Source organism: Hemicordylus capensis, chromosome 15, assembly GCF_027244095.1.
Source record: "Hemicordylus capensis ecotype Gifberg chromosome 15, rHemCap1.1.pri, whole genome shotgun sequence".
Classification (NCBI taxonomy): Eukaryota; Metazoa; Chordata; class Lepidosauria; order Squamata; family Cordylidae; genus Hemicordylus; species Hemicordylus capensis.
In genome coordinates, this window is record NC_069671.1 from 5,276,307 (window position 1) to 5,297,447 (window position 21,141).

General features: G+C 46.1%; 1 protein-coding gene across 2 annotated transcripts in view; it reads left to right on the top strand.

The window, feature by feature from the left end:
* Positions 1–948: 948 nt before the first annotated feature.
* LOC128337855 (septin-2) overlaps positions 949–21,141 on the top strand; it is a 53,313-nt gene continuing 33,120 nt past the window's right edge. For both annotated transcript variants that reach the window (XM_053279310.1, XM_053279311.1), the window contains exons 1-6: positions 949–1,062; positions 9,161–9,212; positions 10,010–10,109; positions 13,674–13,760; positions 14,876–14,999; positions 20,072–20,206. In XM_053279310.1, coding sequence (XP_053135285.1) covers positions 9,186–9,212; positions 10,010–10,109; positions 13,674–13,760; positions 14,876–14,999; positions 20,072–20,206 — 473 coding nt within the window. In that variant the 5' untranslated portion in view covers positions 949–1,062; positions 9,161–9,185. The remainder of the gene's footprint in view (positions 1,063–9,160; positions 9,213–10,009; positions 10,110–13,673; positions 13,761–14,875; positions 15,000–20,071; positions 20,207–21,141) is intronic.

Genomic DNA, 21,141 nt, shown 5'->3' on the forward strand with positions numbered 1-21,141 from the left:
TACCTGGATCACATTGGGAAATGTCGCTTTCAGAGAAGGAGGCCGCTGTGAGGATAAAAAGCATTTAACTTCTAAGGATAGTATTGATGAGGACAAATAATGGGAACAAGTTTTTATTATTATTTTGTTTAAAAAGCAGATTAGTCAGGATCCAGACCAGGGCTGCACAATTTCAGCCCTCTAGCCGCTGTTGGACTACAATTCTCATCATCCCTCACTTTTGTCCACTGTGGCCGGGGATGATGGGAGTTGTAGTCCAACAACAGGTGGATGGCTGGTTGGGCAGCCCTGATCTAGACGAAGCCCTGCCTAAATCCCTCTGAAACTGATGGGCTTAACTGAGTCAGTTCTCATTTATTTCAGTGGTGCTGAGTCCGGACCAATTCAATCTGGAGCTTGCCCCTACAGCTGGAGGCTAGGGGGTTCTCATCTAGACCAGGGGATCCCAACCAGCTGCATTCCAGATGTTGCTGAACTACAACTCTCATCACCCCCAGCCTCAATAAAGCGTGGCTGTGGATGATGGGAGTTGTAGTCCAGGAACCTCTGGAGTGTGCCCCAGGGTTGAGAACCTCTCATCTACACTCAGCCCTGCCTAAATCCCATTGAGATGGATAGACTTCACTGCATCAGGTCTCAATTTATTTCAGTGGCACTGGAGAGGCAGGACTAATGCAATCTGGACCCTGCCTGCTGGCTTTGCTTCTGAAAGGGCAAACTCTTGATTGTCAAGGAAAATGGGGGCGCGACCCCCAAGCCCAGAGAAGCAGCTGGGGCAGCCAGAATAGCCTGACACCCCCGATTGCAAAAGGAATCCCTGGAATCATCCTGCGGGAGGGCCAGGACAGGGAGACGCTCTAGGGCTCGCTCTCCACTGCTCCCTCTGGGCTCCAGGCGCCCGGCTCTTCCAGTTCAATGAGTCGGGCGCCGCCGCCGCCATAGAGACCGGAGGGCTAGAGCGGCAGCGGGGCTCATGGGATACGGGTGGAGGCGGCGGCGGAAGCCCTCTCCGGATTTCTGGGCCCGGCTGGCAGCGGCTTGAGCGGAGGGGCTTGGGAGCAGGTAAGGGCGCAGCCGCCTCTGCTTGCCGGGCATAACTTGCATTTGTTGAGAGGCGGCGGTGGCTGCAAGCCCCACTTCCTCCTCTGGGGGGGGAGGTGGGGAATGATTGACAGCCCGGGAAATGATTGACAGCCAGGAGGAGGGGGGTGGATTGGCCAGTGCCCTCCCAGTTGTTCCCTTCCTGCGCTTTGCCTTTGATGCTGCAAGAGGTGCCCCTTTGCTGCCTGGAAAACGTTGGCCATAAAGCTGTTTTGAGATGCAAGGAATGCTCCCCCCCCCCCTTCGCTGGGAGCCAGGGTGCCACTTCCCCCACCTCCCGACAGGTCTCCCGTGCCTCCATCAGGCAGCAGTTCAACAGGCGATGCCTCTATCACCAAGGTGCGATGGTGGTGGAGGAGAGCATCCCTTGATTTGGGGGTGGGGATGGGGTTGGCCTCTTGCCCAGCTTTAAATGTAGATTCGTAAGTTTTGGGTGGCATAAAAATAGGTTAAATAAAAATAATATATATATTTTTTAAATGTGCCAAAGTGTTGGGACAGTGCCACTTTGTTTTCTGAGCAAGGCTCCTGTGCTTTCAGGTAAAAGCTCAATAGGTGATGAATCGGTGAAGATATGTGCATTTGGGGGGGGGGGAGGTCGTCTCCTGTGCTTTTATCAGGCAAAGGTTCAATAGGTGATGCTTCTAGCACAGATGTGGGGTGGTGGAGGAGGAATGCTTTCTGGGGTTTTTTGTATGGTTTTTTTGGCCTTTTGCCCAACTTATTTGCAGATGGAGGAGGGAAGCTTCATCTGGTTTGGTGACTCCTTTTTGTGGTCTCTTGCACAACTTTTAAAGCTGGCATGAGATCTAGGAGTGGCTTCTTCCTCCTGCTAGCAGGGCCCTCATTGGGTAAATGTATCAACAGGTAATACTTGTAGCTGCAGCTCAGTGGCAGAGCATCTGCTTGGCATGCAGAAGGTCCCAGGTTCACTCCCTGGCAGCATCTCCAAGTAGGGCTGGGAGAGACTCCTGCCCCAAACCCGGGAGACTGCTGCCAGTCAGTGTAGACAATGCTGAGCTAGACGGACCAATGGTCTGACTCGGTGTGCGGTCACTCCCTAGGTCCTCCTTCTGGCACAGAGTTGTGGGTATGGGGGTGGTGGAAGAGAAAAGCATCACTTGATGAAACTGCTTGTTTGGTCTCTTGCACAACTTCTCAAGGGGTCCCGAGGTCTATCATGGTTTCCCCCCAGCAGTGCTCCTTTGCATCATTTCAGAATTCATCAAAACATAAGACTCCCGTGTTCATGACTGATTGAATTGGAAGCATAAGCACCCCCGATTCTGCATTTGCAATCGCTAAAGTGGCCTGGAAATCTTCCCTTCCTATGGCCCCATCCCCTGCTGCCAGTATTGTAGGTTAAGGACACGTTTATGTGGCCTTTGCAAAGAAGCCACGTGCAGGAGAATCATAAATATGACACGTAAAGAAAATGCATTTGATGCGCTTTCTTCACTTGGCTTCTGAGTGCGCTCAGTCTCAAACCTCTGCACATTGATTCGTTTCCAAGTCACATGGCCCGCCTTGTTAGCTGACGGACGGTTCTGGCTTTCTACATCTGGCTCCTTTGTCTCTCTCCCCCCCCCCCCCCCCGCTTTTGCTCTTAAGCTCCAGATTCTGCTTGGCTTTGCAGTTCTGAAGGCATTTTAAAAATGCCAGAAGGATTCACAACTTCCGGCTTCCATCCCCACCCAGAGCTTCTGTTTTCAGTGACACCAGCGAAACTGAAGGTCTTTAGCCCCCTGCCAGAGAGCTGGCCGTTCTCTAGTTCTTGTGTGTGCTTGGCGTTGTCTTAAAAGTCTTTACATAAAGAAGTGAGAAGACTCTCTTGTGGTTTGCATTACACGGTTCTTCCCTTCGAAGCCTGTAAAAATGTCTTTGATTTTTGGCACTGAAAATGCACCAGACTGCTTTGCTCAGTTAAAATTGGCTGCTGCAGACATCATCGCTGCTCCAAATCCCAGACAAGCAAGATTGGGAAGAATATCGCGTGGATGTCTGAGCTGGTTTTAAAACCCTTGAGAATTACAAATACAGGAGTCGACAGCCATTATGGCTGCTCTCACGATGCCATTTCTGCAATAGGAACATTAGAAGCTGCTTTATACTGAGTCAGACCTTGGTCCAACTAATTCAGAATTGCCTGCACTGACTGGCAGCAGCTCACCAAGGCTACGGGCAAGATATTCTTTAAAAATCTAAGTGACGGTTTAGTGCAGTGATTCTCAAACTTGGGTCCTCAGGTGTTATTGGACTTCAACTCCCATAATCCCCAACCAAAGGCCACTGAGGCTGGGGATTATGGGAGTTGAAGTCCAATAACACCTGAGGACCCAAGTTTGAGAATCCCTAGTTTAGTGTTTTAGAAAAGGCTTTTGCTTGACAACTTTCCTGTCTCATTTTGTGAGCCTGTCTCTTGATGTGGCTTGCTTCTGGCTTAGTTCAGCCATTACATTAAACTGTGTTTTAATCATGCTTACTGGGCTTCTGGGATGGGACCACTGGTCTGTTAGAGCCATAAATAATAACTTTCTTTATTGGTCACCCCATAACAATTGTTCTCATGGGCCATGTCCCCTGCTAACTTAGCAAGTTTACCCCGCTAACTTGGCAAAGAGGCACCTTTTAACGTGGCGATTCTCTTTTATTTAGCAGGGGGAGAGTAACTGGCCCTTATCCACCCCCAGCAAAGCACCTCCAGTGACTGTGGCTGGTATCTGTCTTATGTTTCTTTTTAGATTGTGAGCCCTTTGGGGACAGGGGATCCATCTTATTGGTTTGTTATTTCTCTGTGTAAACCGCCCTGAGCTATTTTTGGAAGGGTGGCATAGAAATCGAATGAATGAATGAATAAATACATAACAAAATAAATAAAAATGTCCTCAAGCATCTCAGCATTTCTCACCCATAGGAAGCTGCCATATACTGAGTCATACCATCGGTCCATCTTGCTCAGTATCATCTACACCAGGGCTGTTCAACTTCGGCCCTCCTGCCGATGTTGGCCTACAACTCCCATTATCCCCATCTATTGGCAGCTGTGGCTTGGGATTATGGGAGTTGTAGTCCATAAACAGCTGGGGATGGGGGAAGTTGAGCAGGCCTGGTCTACACAGACTGGGAGCGGCTTCTCCAAGGTTGCAGGCAGGAGTCTCTCTCAGCCCTATCTTGGAGATGCTTCCAGGGAGGGAACTTGGAGCCTAGATGCTCTTCCCAGAGCGGCTCTATCCTCTAAGGGGAATATCTTCCAGTGCTCACACTTCTAGTCTCCCTTTCATATGCAACCAGGGTGGACCCTGCTTAGCTAGGGGGACAAGTCATGCTTGCTACCAGAAGACCAGCTCTCTTTCCATCTGTCTGTCTTGGTGTTCCCATGCATTGTTCTTCGGGTTGTGTGCGTAAGAAGTATAATCAGTATTCAGTCATCTTCTTGAACACGTTTACATAACGTTTTCATTTTCTGTGGTTGGACAGGGAAATCCTCAGCTGCCGGTTGATAAGTTTACTTTTTTGCATCCCAGAGTAGTAAAGGAAATTAACTTGGGTTCCTTCCTGCCTCTTCTATTGGGGGCCTCTTCATGATGGGATTTTGATAGGATGACATAACTGGGACTTTGGCGTGGCTGAGCAGGGTCTAAGCGATGCTGATCTTTCCTTGCTCCCAGAGTGTCACTTTCAAACGGCTGTGCTCCCGTGAGATCGGAAATGTGTTGGTACAGTACATGTCGTCCAGAAACTGTCTTTTGAGTAATCATGTGCCTGGTTATATAATGGCAAAATATGCACGCTGGCGCTCGGAAGCGCAATTTGAAAATATTTGTGTCCAACTTAGTATTGTTCCGGAAATTCCTGCGTCTTTGCAATCATTATTTGGAATAAAATAAATGGCTCCTAGTGGTTGCTCTGTGACGAGTTTGTATTTCAGCCTGATGGACACTTGCCTACATATTTTAAATTGGGCCTTAAGGCCTTCAAGCAACATCTTGTGTGTCCTGATTTAAAACTTGCATCTTTGAAGCCCAGCTGAGTGTGGTGGTGACTTTCCAGTGGGTAAAAATCAAGTTGCTGTTGATTTAATATGTGGGGGTGGGGGAGAGGGAGATCAGGGCAGGATGAGTGAGTGGGAAGAAGGTCCTGGCCTTATGGTAGGAAAGGAAAAGTTGTGCCGTTGAGTCGGTGTTGACTCCTGGTGACCACAGAGCCCTGTGTTTTTCTTGGTAGAATATAGGGGTAGTTTACCATTGCCTTCTCCCGCGCAATATGAGATGATGCCTTTCAGCACCTTCCCATATCGCTGCTGCCCGATATAGGAGTTTCCCATATTCTGGGAAACACACCAGCGGGGATTCGAACCCACAGCCTCCTGCTCTCTAGGTAGGTTGCTTCCCCACTGAGCCATTAGGCAGTGGGCATAAATGGTCTCCTTTGCTAAGCAGGGTGCAACCAGTAGAAATAAATTCTGATAGCATGCCATTGAATGTGAAAGGGGAAAAAAATTACAAAGACTAATAGAAACTAGCTGGGCTGTGTGCAGAGCATCTACACGTCTGCCGGCCCACCCGGCCCGCTTCTCCTCCTGCCTGGCCGTGGTTCCTGGCCGACTTTCAAGCTGATCCTTCTCCTCTTCCTACCTGCCGCCTGCTCCCGGTGGCCCTTTTCTCCCCGTCGCTAGTCTGGCAGCTGTTCACGAACTCTCGCGAGAGCTGCCACACATGGGATTAGTGACGGGAGAAATAAACATATAGATGAGAAATATATAGATGGTGTATAAAGTAATATTGCTAATAGGGAACTTGCTATTACTGCTGTTAAGTGCCTATAAAAGGTCCATGACTAAGAACTAGTTAATCAACTGCAGGACAATATCATCACATTGAATCATACCACCAAAGCAGATAACATCTCTCAACAAATTCTACTGGATGTCAGACAAAACTAAGCGACTTTGAATGAGTGTAGTGGTTAGAGTGCTGGACTAGGACCGAGGAGACCCGAGTTCAAATCCCCATTCAGCCATGAAACTAGCTGGGTGACTCTGGGCCAGTCACTTCTCTCTCAGCCTAACCCACTTCACAGGGTTGTTGTGAAAGAGAAACTCAAGTATGTAGTACACTGCTATGGGCTCCTTGGAGGAAGAGCGGGATATAAATGTAGAAATAAATAATAATAATAATAATAATAATAATAATCCTGATCTGAAAGAAGGTCCTTCTCTCTCACTCACACTCTATACAAATGGCTGGGAATACAGCTAGTCTCAGCTTTCTTGCATTTTCAACCCATAGTTTCTAGACCTGCCTTTGGGAGCAAGTTTGCTTTTCCTTCTATGCGATATTTAGTTATTTGAATGTGGCTCTCGTATCTTCCCTTAGTCTTTTATGACTAAGTATCATAACATCCATTTAGATATTATGATACTGAATCATGATCTTGGAGTGTCCTGACTTCACTGACCTTTCATTTTCATTCACTGGCTCTCTATGGGAGGAGAGCTGGTCTTGTGGCAGCAAGCATGAATTGCCCCCTTTGCTAAGCAGGGTCTGCCCTGGATTGCTTTTGGATGGGAGACTACGTGTATGAGCACTGAAAGATATTCCCAGGGCTCAGGAAATCCACTAGTCTACTTGTCTATGACAAGTGAAAAATGATACCGGACGAGTGAAAAAATCCCAAGGTGTAGTGTACCAATATAGCTCATTGAGTAAGATTTTTGTCGGGCTGGTGAACAGAGCCAACATTTCTTGACCCCTGGATAGGGGATGGGGCTGCTTCTGGAAGAGCATCTGCCTGCTTGCGTGCAGAAGGTTCCGAGTCCGCTCCCTGGCAGCATCTCCAAGATAGGGCTGAGAGAGGATCCTGCCTACAACCTTGGAGAAGCTGCTGCTAGTCTGTGGAGACAATACTGAGCTAGATGGACCAAGGGTCTGACTCAGTATAAGGCAGCCTCCTATGTTCCTATTATTATAAGTTTAAATAATTAGGTGGCTGAGATGCACAGACCTTTGTAGCCTCGGCATGAGAATAGCAAGGGAGTCTTCTCTTGACTTGATTTATTTAGATGTCCGTGTCCTTCAATGATTTTTCTTACCACGGTTGTTTGATCAGCTAGAAAAGTAAACATAGACACACACAGAGTGATGGCTGATCCACAGAAACCACAGATGGTTGAGCCACAGAAATAAATTTAAATGCTAAAGGTCTGGTTTTCACATGCCAAGGAAAAGGCATCTCTGAGCTGAGGCTGAGTGTCTTGTGCTTATCTATATACTGCAGACGAGGGGGTTTGCTTATACTAGAAGCTGACTGCATGAGTGAGGAGTTGAAGCTGGCTCGGTCAGTTGACCTGCAGTAGTTCTTCAGGAAGCCCGGCTGGGAATGGATCCAGGCACCCACTGGAGGCCCTGTTTGTACAGCTGCATTGCTTGGGTGTGAGTGCACGTGTGCCTCGGTGGGTGTGGATGTGTTTTTGCTGAAATGTAACACCGCTGAAGTTGCGCTGAAAGAAACGCAAAAGCTCCTTACATAGCTGTAGCCCTTTGTAGGGATGTGCACGAATCGTGATTCGAAGAACGATTCGCAGCACTTCCCTGGCACTTTTTGAAAGGGAGGGGAGCAGGTCAGTACCTGCTGTACCACAGTACCACATGCAGCATAGGAGGAGCTGGTATGGACCTGCTCTCCCTTTTAAAAGTGCCGGGGATGTGCTTCGAACCGCTCTTCGAACCGCTCTTCGAATCGTATTTGTAAAATACATGCTGGTTTATTGTAAATGTTTGCTGGTCAATGACCGAATAAACTTATCTTCTCTCTCTCTCTCTCTCTCTCTCCGAATCGCGATTCATGCACATCCTTAGCTCTTTGGCTGCTGTAACTTCTGAGTCTGCAAATTCTGTCTGATGCAAAGGCAACTGCACATCCCCTTTGTGGGCTCTGCTGCATCCGAGGGAGAGGTGTGTGTCCCCCCTCCTCCAATCTCCATGGCTGGGGCCAGCTGCTGTTTGGCCCTACAACTTCTTGTGGCTGGGGATGATGGGAGTTGTAGTTCAACAAAGTTGCCTACACTTTCTAAGCAGTGAACCGCCTTCAGTGCATTGGCAGAGAGGTGGTACCTAGATAAGGTAAACGAGCACCTGGGAAACCTGTGTTTCCTTGCCTCCCACTACGTAACATTCTTCTTTTTAGTTTTTTAAAAAAAGTCTTAAGAAGTATGGGTCACTTACAGGGAGACCCCAAGGTAAACCTTCTCCCCGTCGCCAGCAATAGGGTGGCATGAAGAGATTAAAATAGCCTTCTTTTTTTCTTTGCAGAAAATTTTATTTGGCTGCTTACTGCAGCGGTTCTCAAACCCAGGTTCCCAGATGTTGCTAGACCCCAACTCCCATCACCCTCAACCACAATGGCCTTGGGGAGACCATCAACAACATCTGGGGGCCATAGTTGGAGAACCCCGGCTTTCTTTCTATATATTATTTGGCTGAGACTTAGAAAACACTCCAGGAGCGGCAGAATCTGCTCCCATCCCCCCCCCCCCGCCCCACTCCACTTCAGTGCAAGCATTTTGCTGACCGTTTGCATTTTATCCAAATTTGTGCTGCATCCTGCCAGCAGCAATGAATCTTACTTAGCAACAGGAAAGCGGCTGCATCCAGAAGTCCCAGGTCTGTGTCTGCAGGTCACTTCCTCTCTTGGAGGCCAAGAAGACCAGCAGTGAAAAGCCTTGCCTCCTTTTTCCTCTTTTGTCTGCATTTGTGTAGTTCCTAAATAGGAGCACTTTTTGTATTTTTATTTTTTTAAAAAATCTGTGAGGTGTCCAGGTCTGATTGTTCTTTTTTGCTTTAAAAGAATAAGGCTTCAAAAACCTTTGCACGGAGGGCACCTGGATTCTGCAGTTTGTATATATGATGCAAACAAACTTATTTGTATACTCATTATCCTGCTGAATAATGTATTCCCCTGCCCCCCTTCGATGCACAAGTCCTGTCCTGTCCTCAGCACTCGATGATACTCTGATTAATAGAACTCCCAACAGTTTTGAATTTATGGACTTGTTTTCCAGATTCTGAAATTTGGGGCGAAGGAACATGTCTCAGTCAGGTGAAAAAGTAAAGGTAAGTAGCATAGAAAGTTGTGCACCAATCATCTTGTTTGTTAGCTTCTGTGTTTGTCTAAGGATCATAGAGTCCGCAGTTTGACTCCTAGAATAGTTTTTCTTCACACTCCCAACCAGTGTTCCCTCTAACAGGGAGTCCCAGATGTTGTTGACTACAACTCCCAGAATCCCCAAGCAAAAGCCGTTGCAGCTGGGGATGCTGGGAGTTGTAGTCAACAACATCTGGGAATCCCTGTTAGAGGGAGCTTCTCTGAAGCCTTCAGTCTGTGTGCCAGAAAAGGGGATTGAGGGGATTGAGGGGATTGGTGACGAACATAAATTATTGTTGGCTAGTGAGTGGAACCTAAATTTGTGGACCCCTGAGTTGTAGTCCAGTATCATCAGCTTGAGCTTGCTGGACCACCACTTGCTGAAATGGCATTTGAGGAAGATGTAGCCCTGTCTCAAACATTTTAATGTAAAGAGAACTCTGTGTGTGACTGTGAGTGTTCTCAAGAAGTGGCGAGAGAAGTGTGGAGGAATTCACCCTTCTTTGGAACTATGCGGGAGAGATGCAGAATAGTTCCTATGCTGGGGACAGGAACACACATCTCCACCCTACACCCTTTCATGAGGTTTGGAAATGGGGGGGGCGGGGGGAGGGATTGCCACCCCCTTTCTTGTTCTTCTTCTCGCATCTTCAAGGCAGTCCTTTTATTCAGAGGCTCCGTTGGGTTCCTTGATCTGCTTTTGTGTGCTTTTATGCCATGAACCTATTTGCCATCTGACGACATTTCCCCTCGGTTCTCCCCTCAGTTTTCCGACTCGGCGGGCTATGTCGGCTTTGCCAATCTTCCCAACCAAGTCCACAGGAAGTCGGTCAAGAAAGGTTTTGAGTTCACCCTAATGGTGGTTGGTAGGTGCCTTTTTAAAAATTATCGTCCATGGTTGAATATGCATCGGTCCTCCATGTATGTCAACATTGGCTCATTTTGAATGGCAACATCATGCAAGAAGCTGATTCAGCCCTCGCCTTGTCCTGTGATTTGTCTTGTGTAAGGAGGGGGTGGGAAGGGAAGACGTGAAGCACTAAAGTTAGCATCCTCCCGCTAACTGGAAACAACTTTCCTTGAATGTCGGCTGGTCAGATGTTTTGACGCACTTGTCTTGTCATCGTCAGCTCCTCCAGATCTCAACACCTTTCTCCCGGCTCTTGATTTTAAGCTATTTTTATGCAAGGATATTCCTCTCCCGTAGACTAGGGATGTGCACGAACTGGTTCATGCACACCTGGGAGGGGGTTTTCTTTAAGGGACAGGAAGGGTGCCTCCTCCACCTCATTTCCCCCGCTGGTGCTCTCCCCCAAATTGCTGGGAGGTAAGAGCACCCTCCCTGTTGCTTAAAGAACCCACCCCCCTGCTTCCGAACCGTCTCGAATGCCGGGCTTCCAAACAGGTTCAGTGGTCCGTAAAGGGACCGCCAAACCGTTTCTTGCACATCCCTGCTGGTTTGTGCACATCCCTACCCTGGACATCTTGCTTGCATCTTGCATTTGGAAAGGCGATAGTGTTTCTGAACTTGCACAACTCAGAGTTGTTCCTTGCCCCCATCTCTGTAACCACTGCACCCCGCCCCCCCCCGTAAGAAGCATCCTGGCAGTGGCCACTCGAGACCTTTGTGCGACTGAGGTAGGGGGTGAAACGCAGCTGCCCCCCATTATGTGCTCCCTCTTTCCCCCTTCTTTTAAAAGTGGGAGATAGAAGGGCATCTTTGGGGAGGAGAGTCAGTCCTAGGGAAACAAGTATGAATGGCCCCTTTGCTAAGCAGGGTTTGCCTTGGTTTGTTTTTGGATGGGTGACCCCATGTGTGAGCACAGTCAAATATTCCCCCTAGGGCAGGGGTGTCAAACTGTGGCCCACCAGCTTCTGTTGGCCTACAACCACCATCACCCCCAGTCACAGATTACGCACATAACAACGTTCTTGGAAAACAACTTTTTTAACATAAAAAAAGAAATGGTTTCCTGTCCCCAAAGGACTCACAATCTAAAAAGGAACATAAGGGAGACAGCAGCAACAGCCACTGTAGGGATTCTGTGCTGGGGATGGAGAGGGCCAGTCGCTTCCCCCCTGCTCAATTTAAAACCACTTTAAAAAGGCTCAAGTTCACAGGGGTATTTCACCAGGATATATTGCACCAGTGCTACCTCCTGTGTTCCATCCAGATCAGTCTTGCCTATTTACTACTACTATTACTACTACTATGAATATTTATATTCCGCTTTTCAACAGAATTCCCAAAGCAGTTTACATAGATAAAAATAAATAAACTGGCTCCCTGTCCCCCAAAGGGCTCACGATCTAAAAAAGAACCATAAGGTAGACCCCAGCAACAGACACTGGAGGGATGCCGTGCTGGGGGTGGAGAGGGCCAGTGGTAGTGGTGGATAGGGTCATGCCTTGTCAATAAAGAGAATCGCCACTTTAAAAAGGCACCTCTTTGCTCGCTTAGCAAGGGGAAGTTATTCCCCTAGTAGGAAATAACTTAGCTAAGAATAACTTGGGAACGTTATTTGCGAGAGAACATTGTGCAGTAGAGATTATGACATCGTCTAGGTTCAGTGGTCTATTGCTGAAAGGTTGTTCGGCAGCCGCTTTAGCTGTGGTTAGATCTTGGGTCACTGAAGCGTCCCCTGACTCACTTCCTCTCGCAAGCTTTTGAGGACATCTCAGAAGTTTTTCTGCGGCCGAAGAGAGAAGGCTTAAACACCAAGTCACGGTTACGGAGGGGTTCTGAGTCACTTAGGAAGTGGCGTTGAGGTGGGCAGACAGCAAGAAGAAACTGGATCTTTCTGCCCAGGGTAGACAGATTGCAATGTGTTTGGCCAGGTGACCGTGACGCTGGCAACCTGGTAGTAGTCATCTCCTCGTGGGCTTGTATTTCATGCCCTGTGCGTCGTGCAAAACGTGCGCTGGTCTGCCCCTCCCACTTTTCCTGGGAGCTCCCACCCACGTTCTTTGATATGGGGATATTTTGAGGGTTGCGTTCTGTTGGGCAATTCGTGAAGTCAAGGCTGCCTCGGGAGTCTTTGGCACCTGAAGTGAAGTAGGACCAGGGAGATCCGAGTTCAAATCCCCATTCAGCCATGATACTTGCTGGGTGATTCTGGGCCTTATCTCTCAGCCTAACCTACTTCACAGGGTTGTTGTGAGGAGAAACCTAAGTATGTAGTACACTGCTCTGGGCTTCTTGGAGGAAGAGCAGGATATAAAATGTAAAATAAAAATAAAATAAAATAAATATTGTATTTCTATATCGCCTGATATAAACCTCTTCAGGCGGTGTACAGTTAAAACATAATATAAAGACAATATAAAACAGTTAAAATTCATAAAACAGATAAAAATCTCAGTGAATAAAAACATTTCAATTTCAAATAAAAGCCTGGGAAAACAGGTACGTCAACAACAACAACAGCAGCAGCAAATATTTATATACCTCTTTTCAACAAAAGTTTCCAAAGCTGGCCAGAACCGGAGGGGTATACTCATGGGTCAAATGGGCCGTAACCCAGAATTTGGCTTAAAAAAGCCAAACTGGCAAACAATCTAAAAAGAACCATAAGATAGACACCAGCAACAGTCACTGGAAGTACTGTGCTGGGGGTGGATAGGGCCAGTTACTCTCCTCCTGCTAAATAAAGAGAATCACCACATTTAAAAGGTGCGTATTTGCCCAGTTAGCAGGGGTCTTCCTAAAAGCAAACAGAGAAGGAGAGGCTCTTATTTCAGCAGGGAGTGAATTCCAAAGCCCTGGGGCAGCCACAGAGAAGGCCTGGTCATGAGTTGCCACCAAATGAGTTGGTGACGACCGTAACTGCATCTCTCCAGATGATCTCAATAGGTGACAGGGTTCACGACAGAGAGGGTGCTCTCTTAAGTACCCTAGACCCAAGCCATTGAGGGCTTTATAGGTGATAACCAGCACCTTGTGTTATGCCTTTAAAAATCCGTAAGACTGCCTCTTAGACTGCAGTCTAAGACTGGCTCCCTGCAGTGCTGCCCAGCTCTGTGCAGTTTTTAGCCTACTTTCCTCAAAGAAAGTAAGCTTATGTGATCACCCAGTGTCCCTCCCTTTCAACTTCTCAATGCCTAGACCAATGTGCACCAAATTGGGTACAGTTGTAGGGACACCTCTGTGGCGTAGATTGTGATGATGATATCAATCCCGATTCAAGATGGCAGATGCATGAACATTTGAGGCGCAAGTGGGCAAACTTGTGGACTGCCTAACCGATCTGACTCAAATTTGCTACAGGTGTAGGGACAGATAGGGACAGCTCAACGGTGTAGTTTGTGATGAGTTATGGTTCATCCCCTAAGGGGAACTTCTTGATACTGCAAGACCATCTGTTCTCTCCTGTGGCTTGCATGTAGGAAGAGGTGAATATTCCAGTAATGAAATGCTGTCTCATTCACAGGTGAATCTGGTTTGGGAAAATCCACTCTGATTAACAGTTTGTTCCTGACAGATCTCTATCCTGAACGTTACATTCCTGGAGCCGCAGGTAAATTGAGACTGCTTTCTACCACTCAGCCCCTGATTTCGCTTCTGATGTTTTCTCTGCAGGGCTGTTCCTGTGGTCTGACAGTGATAACCCATTCTGTATAAATATGCATTCTAGTTTTTGCATTTCACACAAGGCAAAAAAGTTTTGTGTCTTATGTAAGAGGAGTGTTTCAGAATGTGCCGAATCCTGGACAACACGATTGCCTTCTATCTCATGTTCCCCTTGACACAGATAGTTTTCGTTTTTATTTCAAATGCTTCTTGTGTTGCTTGTCTGTCTAAGATGACCTGATAGCATCGAGGAGATTTGGAACATAGGAAGCTGCTGTTTACTGAGTCAGACATCTAGCTCAGTATTGTCTGCTCTGGGGTAGGGCAGGAATTTTTCTCCATCCCACCTAGAGAATACTGGGGATTGAATCTGGGAGCTTCTGCATGTGAAACAGATGCTCTTCCACCGAGTGCTGGCACCATCCCCTTTCCATATTTTTCTGTATTTGCCCTTTCCATGCTCTTCAGGCTAGCTATACATTGTTAAGCTAGTGACTGACTTGTAAAGAACTTACTATTTTTGAGGATGTACAATAAAACATAGTGTCACCGAATGGCACAGCGGGGATATGGCTTGACTAGCAAGCCAGAGGTTGCTGGTTCGAATCCCCGCTGGTATGTTTCCCTGACTATGGGAAACACCTATATCGGGCAGCAGTGATATAGGAAGGTGCTGAAAGGCATCATCTCACACTGCACGGGAGGAGGAAATGGTCAACCCCTCCTGTATTCTACCAAAGACAACCACAGGGCTTTTCTGTGGTCGCCACGAGTCGACACCGACTTGATGGCACACTTTACTTTACCTTTACAATAAAACGTACCACAGCCAGAATCCAAAAGAGTCGTGTACTGAGTTATGGACGTCCAAAGCACTTTAGGCCTTTATTGGTTGAAATATTTATCTCCTGCCCTTTTGTCTCAGCTGGGGCCTTCAGGGCAGCTAACAACCATCATAAAGTCATTCGGGACCAGTAAAACAATTAACCGTAAAACCATAAAACAGCCAAGTCGTAAACGGCAGCAAGTCAATGCTAAAATGTTCAACCCTTTCTCTTATAGAAAAAATAGAGAGAACGGTCCAGATTGAAGCTTCCACAGTAGAGATTGAGGAGCGAGGGGTGAAACTACGTCTGACTGTGGTAGACACTCCAGGGTATGGAGATGCCATTAACAGCCAGGACTGGTATGTCTGGTCAGCTGTAATACATTCTTTTTGGGATATCTGGGGGTATTTTCTTGCTATGGGTAGAAACCCGCTTAACTTTCACGATTGCTTTTCAATGCTAGGTCTTGCTCAGCCAAGACACCCCACGGCTGAATGTATTTGACCCAGTAGGACTGGGTTCCTTGTGAAAAGCTGAATGGCGTGTGGTACAGCCCTCTAAGGACTGCATTATTTCAGACTACAGGTGAACATTTGAATGCTCCCTGCCTCAAAATCTTCTTGCCTATGGTAGCTCCAATTAGGAGGAGGAGATCTAGCCATGCAAAATATAGGGAATAAATATATGTACCTAAGCACTTCTGTGGTTGCTCTTGGGATCCCAAAGATTTTGTAACCAACATGTTTCAAGAACGTTGGTGTAGGGATAGAGATGTGAAGGCCAGGGGGCAAATCCAGAAAAACCCTGTGTGTTCAGTTTTTTGCCTCATCTTTTCCAAGGCTTCACATTTCTATGTAGGGAAAGGATTCAGATAACTGTTCATATGCATCTCTTTCTGTGTATGGGTGTTCACTGTGATGGGTACTGTCAACTGGGAGCAATGTCAAATAGGAGCAATAAAGACTAGGGATGTGCATGAAATTTGTATGAATCGATTCGAATTCAAATCAGTTCAATTTTGAACCATTGAAAAGAGTGGAGATTTGTTTGAATTGATTTGAATTTACTCAAATTCGATTTGGGTTTGGGTGAATTCAAATCGATTCATTTTTTTGGCCTTTTAAATCTTTATTGGCTTTTACAGTAATTCAAATCGATTCAAACAAATCTCCACTCTGTTCAGTGGTTCCAAGTCAAATTGATTCGAATTTGATCCACATTCGAATCAATCTATGTGAATTTTGTGAACATCTCTAATGAAGAGCATTTGGCTCCTTATAAATTTAGGGTTGGAAACTATTTTGGTCCCCTCAGTGGTTTGTAAAATAAGGTAAATCCCCTGCAGTTATTTTCTAGGTTGGTTTTTTTTTTTAGTGGAGGACTTCCTTGGATTTCAGTGTAGTTGGCTTGAACTTCCTTCTCGTTGGAGTCTCCAGCTCCAAACTTGACTATTGTGCTGCAATAAGAACTTCCTGTTGATTGTGTTCTGCTGCTGTGTTTATTCTTTGGGAATGTTTCTTGAAGTGCTGTGCGTGACACCCCACCCGCCTTTTCCGGGAGGAAGAGGGGGTGGGGTGGGGAAGAGAGAAAGCAAGGTGATTCCATGGCCTTTCTTTACATTCGCTGGTGTTCAGTTGGCAGCAAAGAATGCAAGGGACCACATAACCACTAGAATTTTTTTGCTCTTCAAACTGAACACTTAAAAGGGGGGGGGGGGAAAGCTATATACTAACAGGCAGGGGCAAAGCTATAATTGAGCAGATGGGTTCAAAGAACCCGGGCCCCCCAGCTCCACCCCTCCCTATTTTCTTCATTATCGCTCTCACTCCAAGGGGCCACCAGGGAGAGGGGCAAACACAGGCCCCCTCTCCTCTAGCTATGCCCCTGCTAGCAGGTAAGGCTTATTGTTGATCCAGCAAAGCCATTTTGTGCAGATTGCACTTATAGGAATTAAGAAGAAATAGGATTGCTGGAAAAGAGAACTCCGACCAAGTAAAGCTGCCATTGCTCTTTCCATAACTCATTTGAATGATCTTCTGATTTGTAACAGTAAAGATGTTCTTTGCGCTAAAATGGCAGTTGAATAGGCGACTCAATTTTCATTTTGTTAGCCAACATTTTTTAAAGAACTCTAATCATAATATCATGACTTTCCCCCCCATGGAAACCAAAAATAATTCTTTAAACCTTTCTCCTAGCATATTCCTGTGTAAAAAGTAGTGGCTGCCCCTAATTTGAGTGGCAGGATTGTGTATGCAAACTTTGGGATCTGTAGGTAATCACACAAACAACCTTTGTTTTGCAAAAACAAATGCACAATGCTTTTAAAATAAATAAATACATGTATATGTTTGAAGAGAGGTGATTTTTAAAGCTACAAACAGAATTCTATACAAGTATTATCTGGATCCTGGAAGGATGCTGCTATCAAAAAGAATAGTCTAAATTTATTGTTGATTAACAAATTTATTGTTGATTAACAAAGTAATATAATTGGCAAGAGGTTTCCATGCAGATATATATTAAGTACGTAAAACTTTATTTCGGTCATGGACCAGCAATACAACAATATAAAACAAATAAGAACATAATAATAAGATAATCATATAAAATCAGACTACATTTAGATGCATTTGGCATATGATATAACAATATTTGGCCACAATATGAATAACATCCAAATTAAGATTCAGAATTATTATTATTATTATTATTACTATTACTATTACTATTACTATTACTACTACTACTACTACTACATTTTATATCCCGCTCTTCCTCCAAGGAGCCCAGAGCGGTATACTACATACTTAAGTTTCTCTTTCACAACAACCCTGTGAAGTAGGTTAGGCTGAGAGAGAAGTGACTGGCCCAGAGTCACCCAGCTAGTTTCATGACTGAATGGGGATTTGAACTCGGGTCTCCCCGGTCCTAGTCCAGCACTCTAACCACTACACCACGCTGGCTCTCTGTATATGTATATGTTTTAAAATGTATTTGCAGTTTATTACTGTATGGAATTCTTTTACATTTTTAAGTCTTTAACATTTACATTTTTAAGTCTTTAGGTATCAGATGGTATTATCTTTGTTTAGTTTTTGTCCCAATATAGGTTTAGTTTTTCGGTGCTGCTGGCAGCTTTCTCTTTAGTTGTATAGGTTTCGTTTGTGTATTTTCTTAACATCTAAAAAAAAAAAAAAAAAGATTGCCTTATTGACCGTTGTAACGCACAGTTCAGGATGTGCTGGTGATTCATGTTGTAATGCACAGTTCAGGATATGATGTTGTTTAATGAGGGTGTCATGGTGGAAGGCAGGTGCTTCCCGGAAACTGGAAGGTGGGAACAAGTCAGTGGCAGCGGAGATTCGAAAACGGCACGTAAGCAAACGGCAGGGCCAGAGAAGCTTTGAGCAGAGTGGTTTTGCTGCCACCTGTTTGTTGGGCCACCCGTGTTTAGACTGGACCTTTTCAGAATGCAGGGCAACAAAACCCTTGGGCCTTGATCCAGCGTAACGGGCAACACGCACAGCATGATGGCTGAGTATCACCCTGGGTCAGGCGCGGCAGCAAGACGGGAGCTGGAGACGGGAGCGCTTGGGGAAGCTGTGAAACCAGCAAGGGCCCAGTGATGTCTGTTAGGAACCTAAAAGTTTTAGGGAGAAACACCCTCCCCTCAAAAAACAACCACCCTCCGTCCTGAATGGAAAATGCAGAGAGGTGTGGTAGTATCCCTAGGGACGTTAGTCCCAAAGCTGTGCGCCTGTTTCATTGTCTGTGGGTTTTCTAGGAGATGACTCAGGCTTAGTCAAGCAGTTGAAAGTCTTCCCCAGTATTTCCACTTGCGCTTAAATAACTCTGCCTGGCGTTTAACTGTTTGGGCACAACAGGCATGACCTGGACTTCAGTTTGTATGTATAGTTGGTGCCACCTTAGGAAGGCGCATAGGAAGCTGCCTTCTACTGAGTCAGACCCTTGGTCCATCTCGCTCAGGATTGTCTACACTGCCTGGCAGCGGCTTCTCCAAGGTTACAGGCAGGAGTCTGTCTCAGCCCTATCTGAATGCTGCCAGGGAGGGAACGTGGAACCTTCTGCACGCAAGCAGGCAGATGCTCTTCCCAGAGCAGCCCCATCTCCTAAGGGGAACATCTTACAGTGCTCACACATGAATGAATGAATGAATGTAGTCTCCCATTCAAAGGCAAACCAGTGTGGACCCTGCTTAGCAAAGGGGACAATTCATGTTTCCTACCACTAGACCAACTCTCCTCTGGTCTTATGGCATAATAGGTCTGGTTTTGTGGTATTATTCTTTCTACCAACTGACCTACCTACCTACCAACCAGAGATTATATTAGAGATACAATTTCTATCCCACCCCTCCTCCAGCACACTGCTGCTCAGAGCAGCTTACGATAAAAACAACAACAACAATAATAAATACTAATAGAACAAACACAAATGCAGACAGGCAGTAAGAGGAGAGGAAAACTGGTGTTGTGGTAGCAAGCATGACTTGTCCCCTTAGCTAAGCAGGGTCTGCCCTGGTTGCATATGAATGGGAGACTAGAAGTGTGGGCACTGTGAGATATTCTTCTCAGGGGATGGAGCCCTGGGAAGAGCATCTAAGTTCCAAGTTCCCTCCCTGGCAGCATCTCCAAGAGAGGGCTGAGAGAGATTCCTGCCTGCAACTTTGGAGAAGCCACTGCCAGTCTGTGTAGACAGTACTGATCTAGATGGACCTATGGTCTGACTCAGTATATGGCAGCTTCCTATGTCCCTATGAGGACTGAAACTGGGAACCCAGCTAAAACCAATTTCTTTGCACTTCCTAAAGGAGAGTCTTGAAGTTGTTTTTCAGACTCATCATCAAGGTGGGAGCTGACAAGCTTCCCTGGGAAGACATTCCCAAGATAGAGGCCACTACTGAAAAGGCCCTGTTCCTAGTCCCTGCCAACTGAATCTGTGTCAGTGCTGGGGCCGAGAGTAGAGGAAGATCAGAGGTCCCTGGCAGGTCTGTATAGGCCGATGCAATCTGGCAGCTACCCCATAGGAATTGTAACCCACAGCAACCATAGGTAGCATCTGATTTTTCTTTTTTGAAAATTGTCTTTTTAAACTGACACATAGAAATACCTGTCTGCAATGCTGAATACTTTACTTTAAGCAGTGCTTCTGTCCACTTATTTTTACTCCAAAGACCAGTGAGCTTCTGCAAACCTGTTAAATTTGATGCTTGGATTTCTGACAACCTTCACTGTGTGAAAGAGGAGGTAAAGAATTTCTCATAAGCTTTAAAAGGCCTTGGAAACGAAGATTTTGAGTTACTCAGAACGTTTATTCTATTCCGATGCTACCCTGGGGCTTTCACGAGGGCCTGAATGAAAACCTCCTGCTCATTATAAACTTCTGCTTTCTCCTTGTGGTGCTCTAGTTTCAAGACCATCATCCACTACATCGACAACCAGTTTGAAAGATACCTTCACGACGAGAGTGGTCTCAATAGGCGCCACATCGTAGACAACCGAGTCCACTGCTGTTTCTACTTCATATCCCCCTTCGGCCATGGGTAGGAGAAAAAGCGGGGTTGTTTTTTCGAGCAAATGTTTTCGTCCCTAAACTGGTAACTTTTGTGCTTTGAATTATACTGTCACTACTATAATGACGACGAATACTTATATACTGCTTTTCAACAAAACTTCCCAAAGAGGTCGGTCATTCATTCATTCATTCATAAACAAACAAACAAATAAACAAACAAATAAATTTCGACTGGCTCCCTGTCCCCATAGGGCTCACAATCTTAAAAAAAAGAAACATAAGATAGACCCCAGCAAGGGATGCTGTGTGCTGGGGACGGAGAGGGCGAGTTTGTTGGTTGGTTGGTTTATTTAACATATTTTTATACCTCCCAAAACTCATGTTTCTGGGTGGTTTACAACAAAGCAAGCAAGCAAACAAACAAACAAACAGAAAAAGTTAAAACATTAGTTAAAATAAATGACAACAGAAAACTTGAAAACATTAGTTAAAACAATATAAATAAAAGTCTATTTTAGTAAAAGTAAAACATTACAACAGTTGAGATTATACAACAACATTTTAAAACGATGTTAAAACTGTTAAAACAATCTATCTGTTTATTTTGCCTAGGCGTACTTGTCACTAATCTCGTGTGTGGCAGCTCTCGTGAGAGTTTGCGAGCAGCTGCCGATTAGGGACGGGGAGAAAACAGGGATGTGGACCGGCCGGCGGGAACAGCAGGCGGAAGTGGCGGGCTGGCCCGGCCGCCAGGAATTGGCGAGCGGGAGGAGGTGGCAGGCTGGCTTTCCAGCTGGGCCCGTCAGCCAAAAACTGCGGGCGGAGGTGGGCGGAGGGGGGGGGGAGTGGGCCGGGCTGGGTGTGGTGGTGGTGGAGAAGCAGGCTGCCCGGGTCAGCAGAGGTGCAGATGTTCTGCACCTGGCCCAGCTAGTATTTAATTAAAAGCCGGAGTGAAAAGATGCA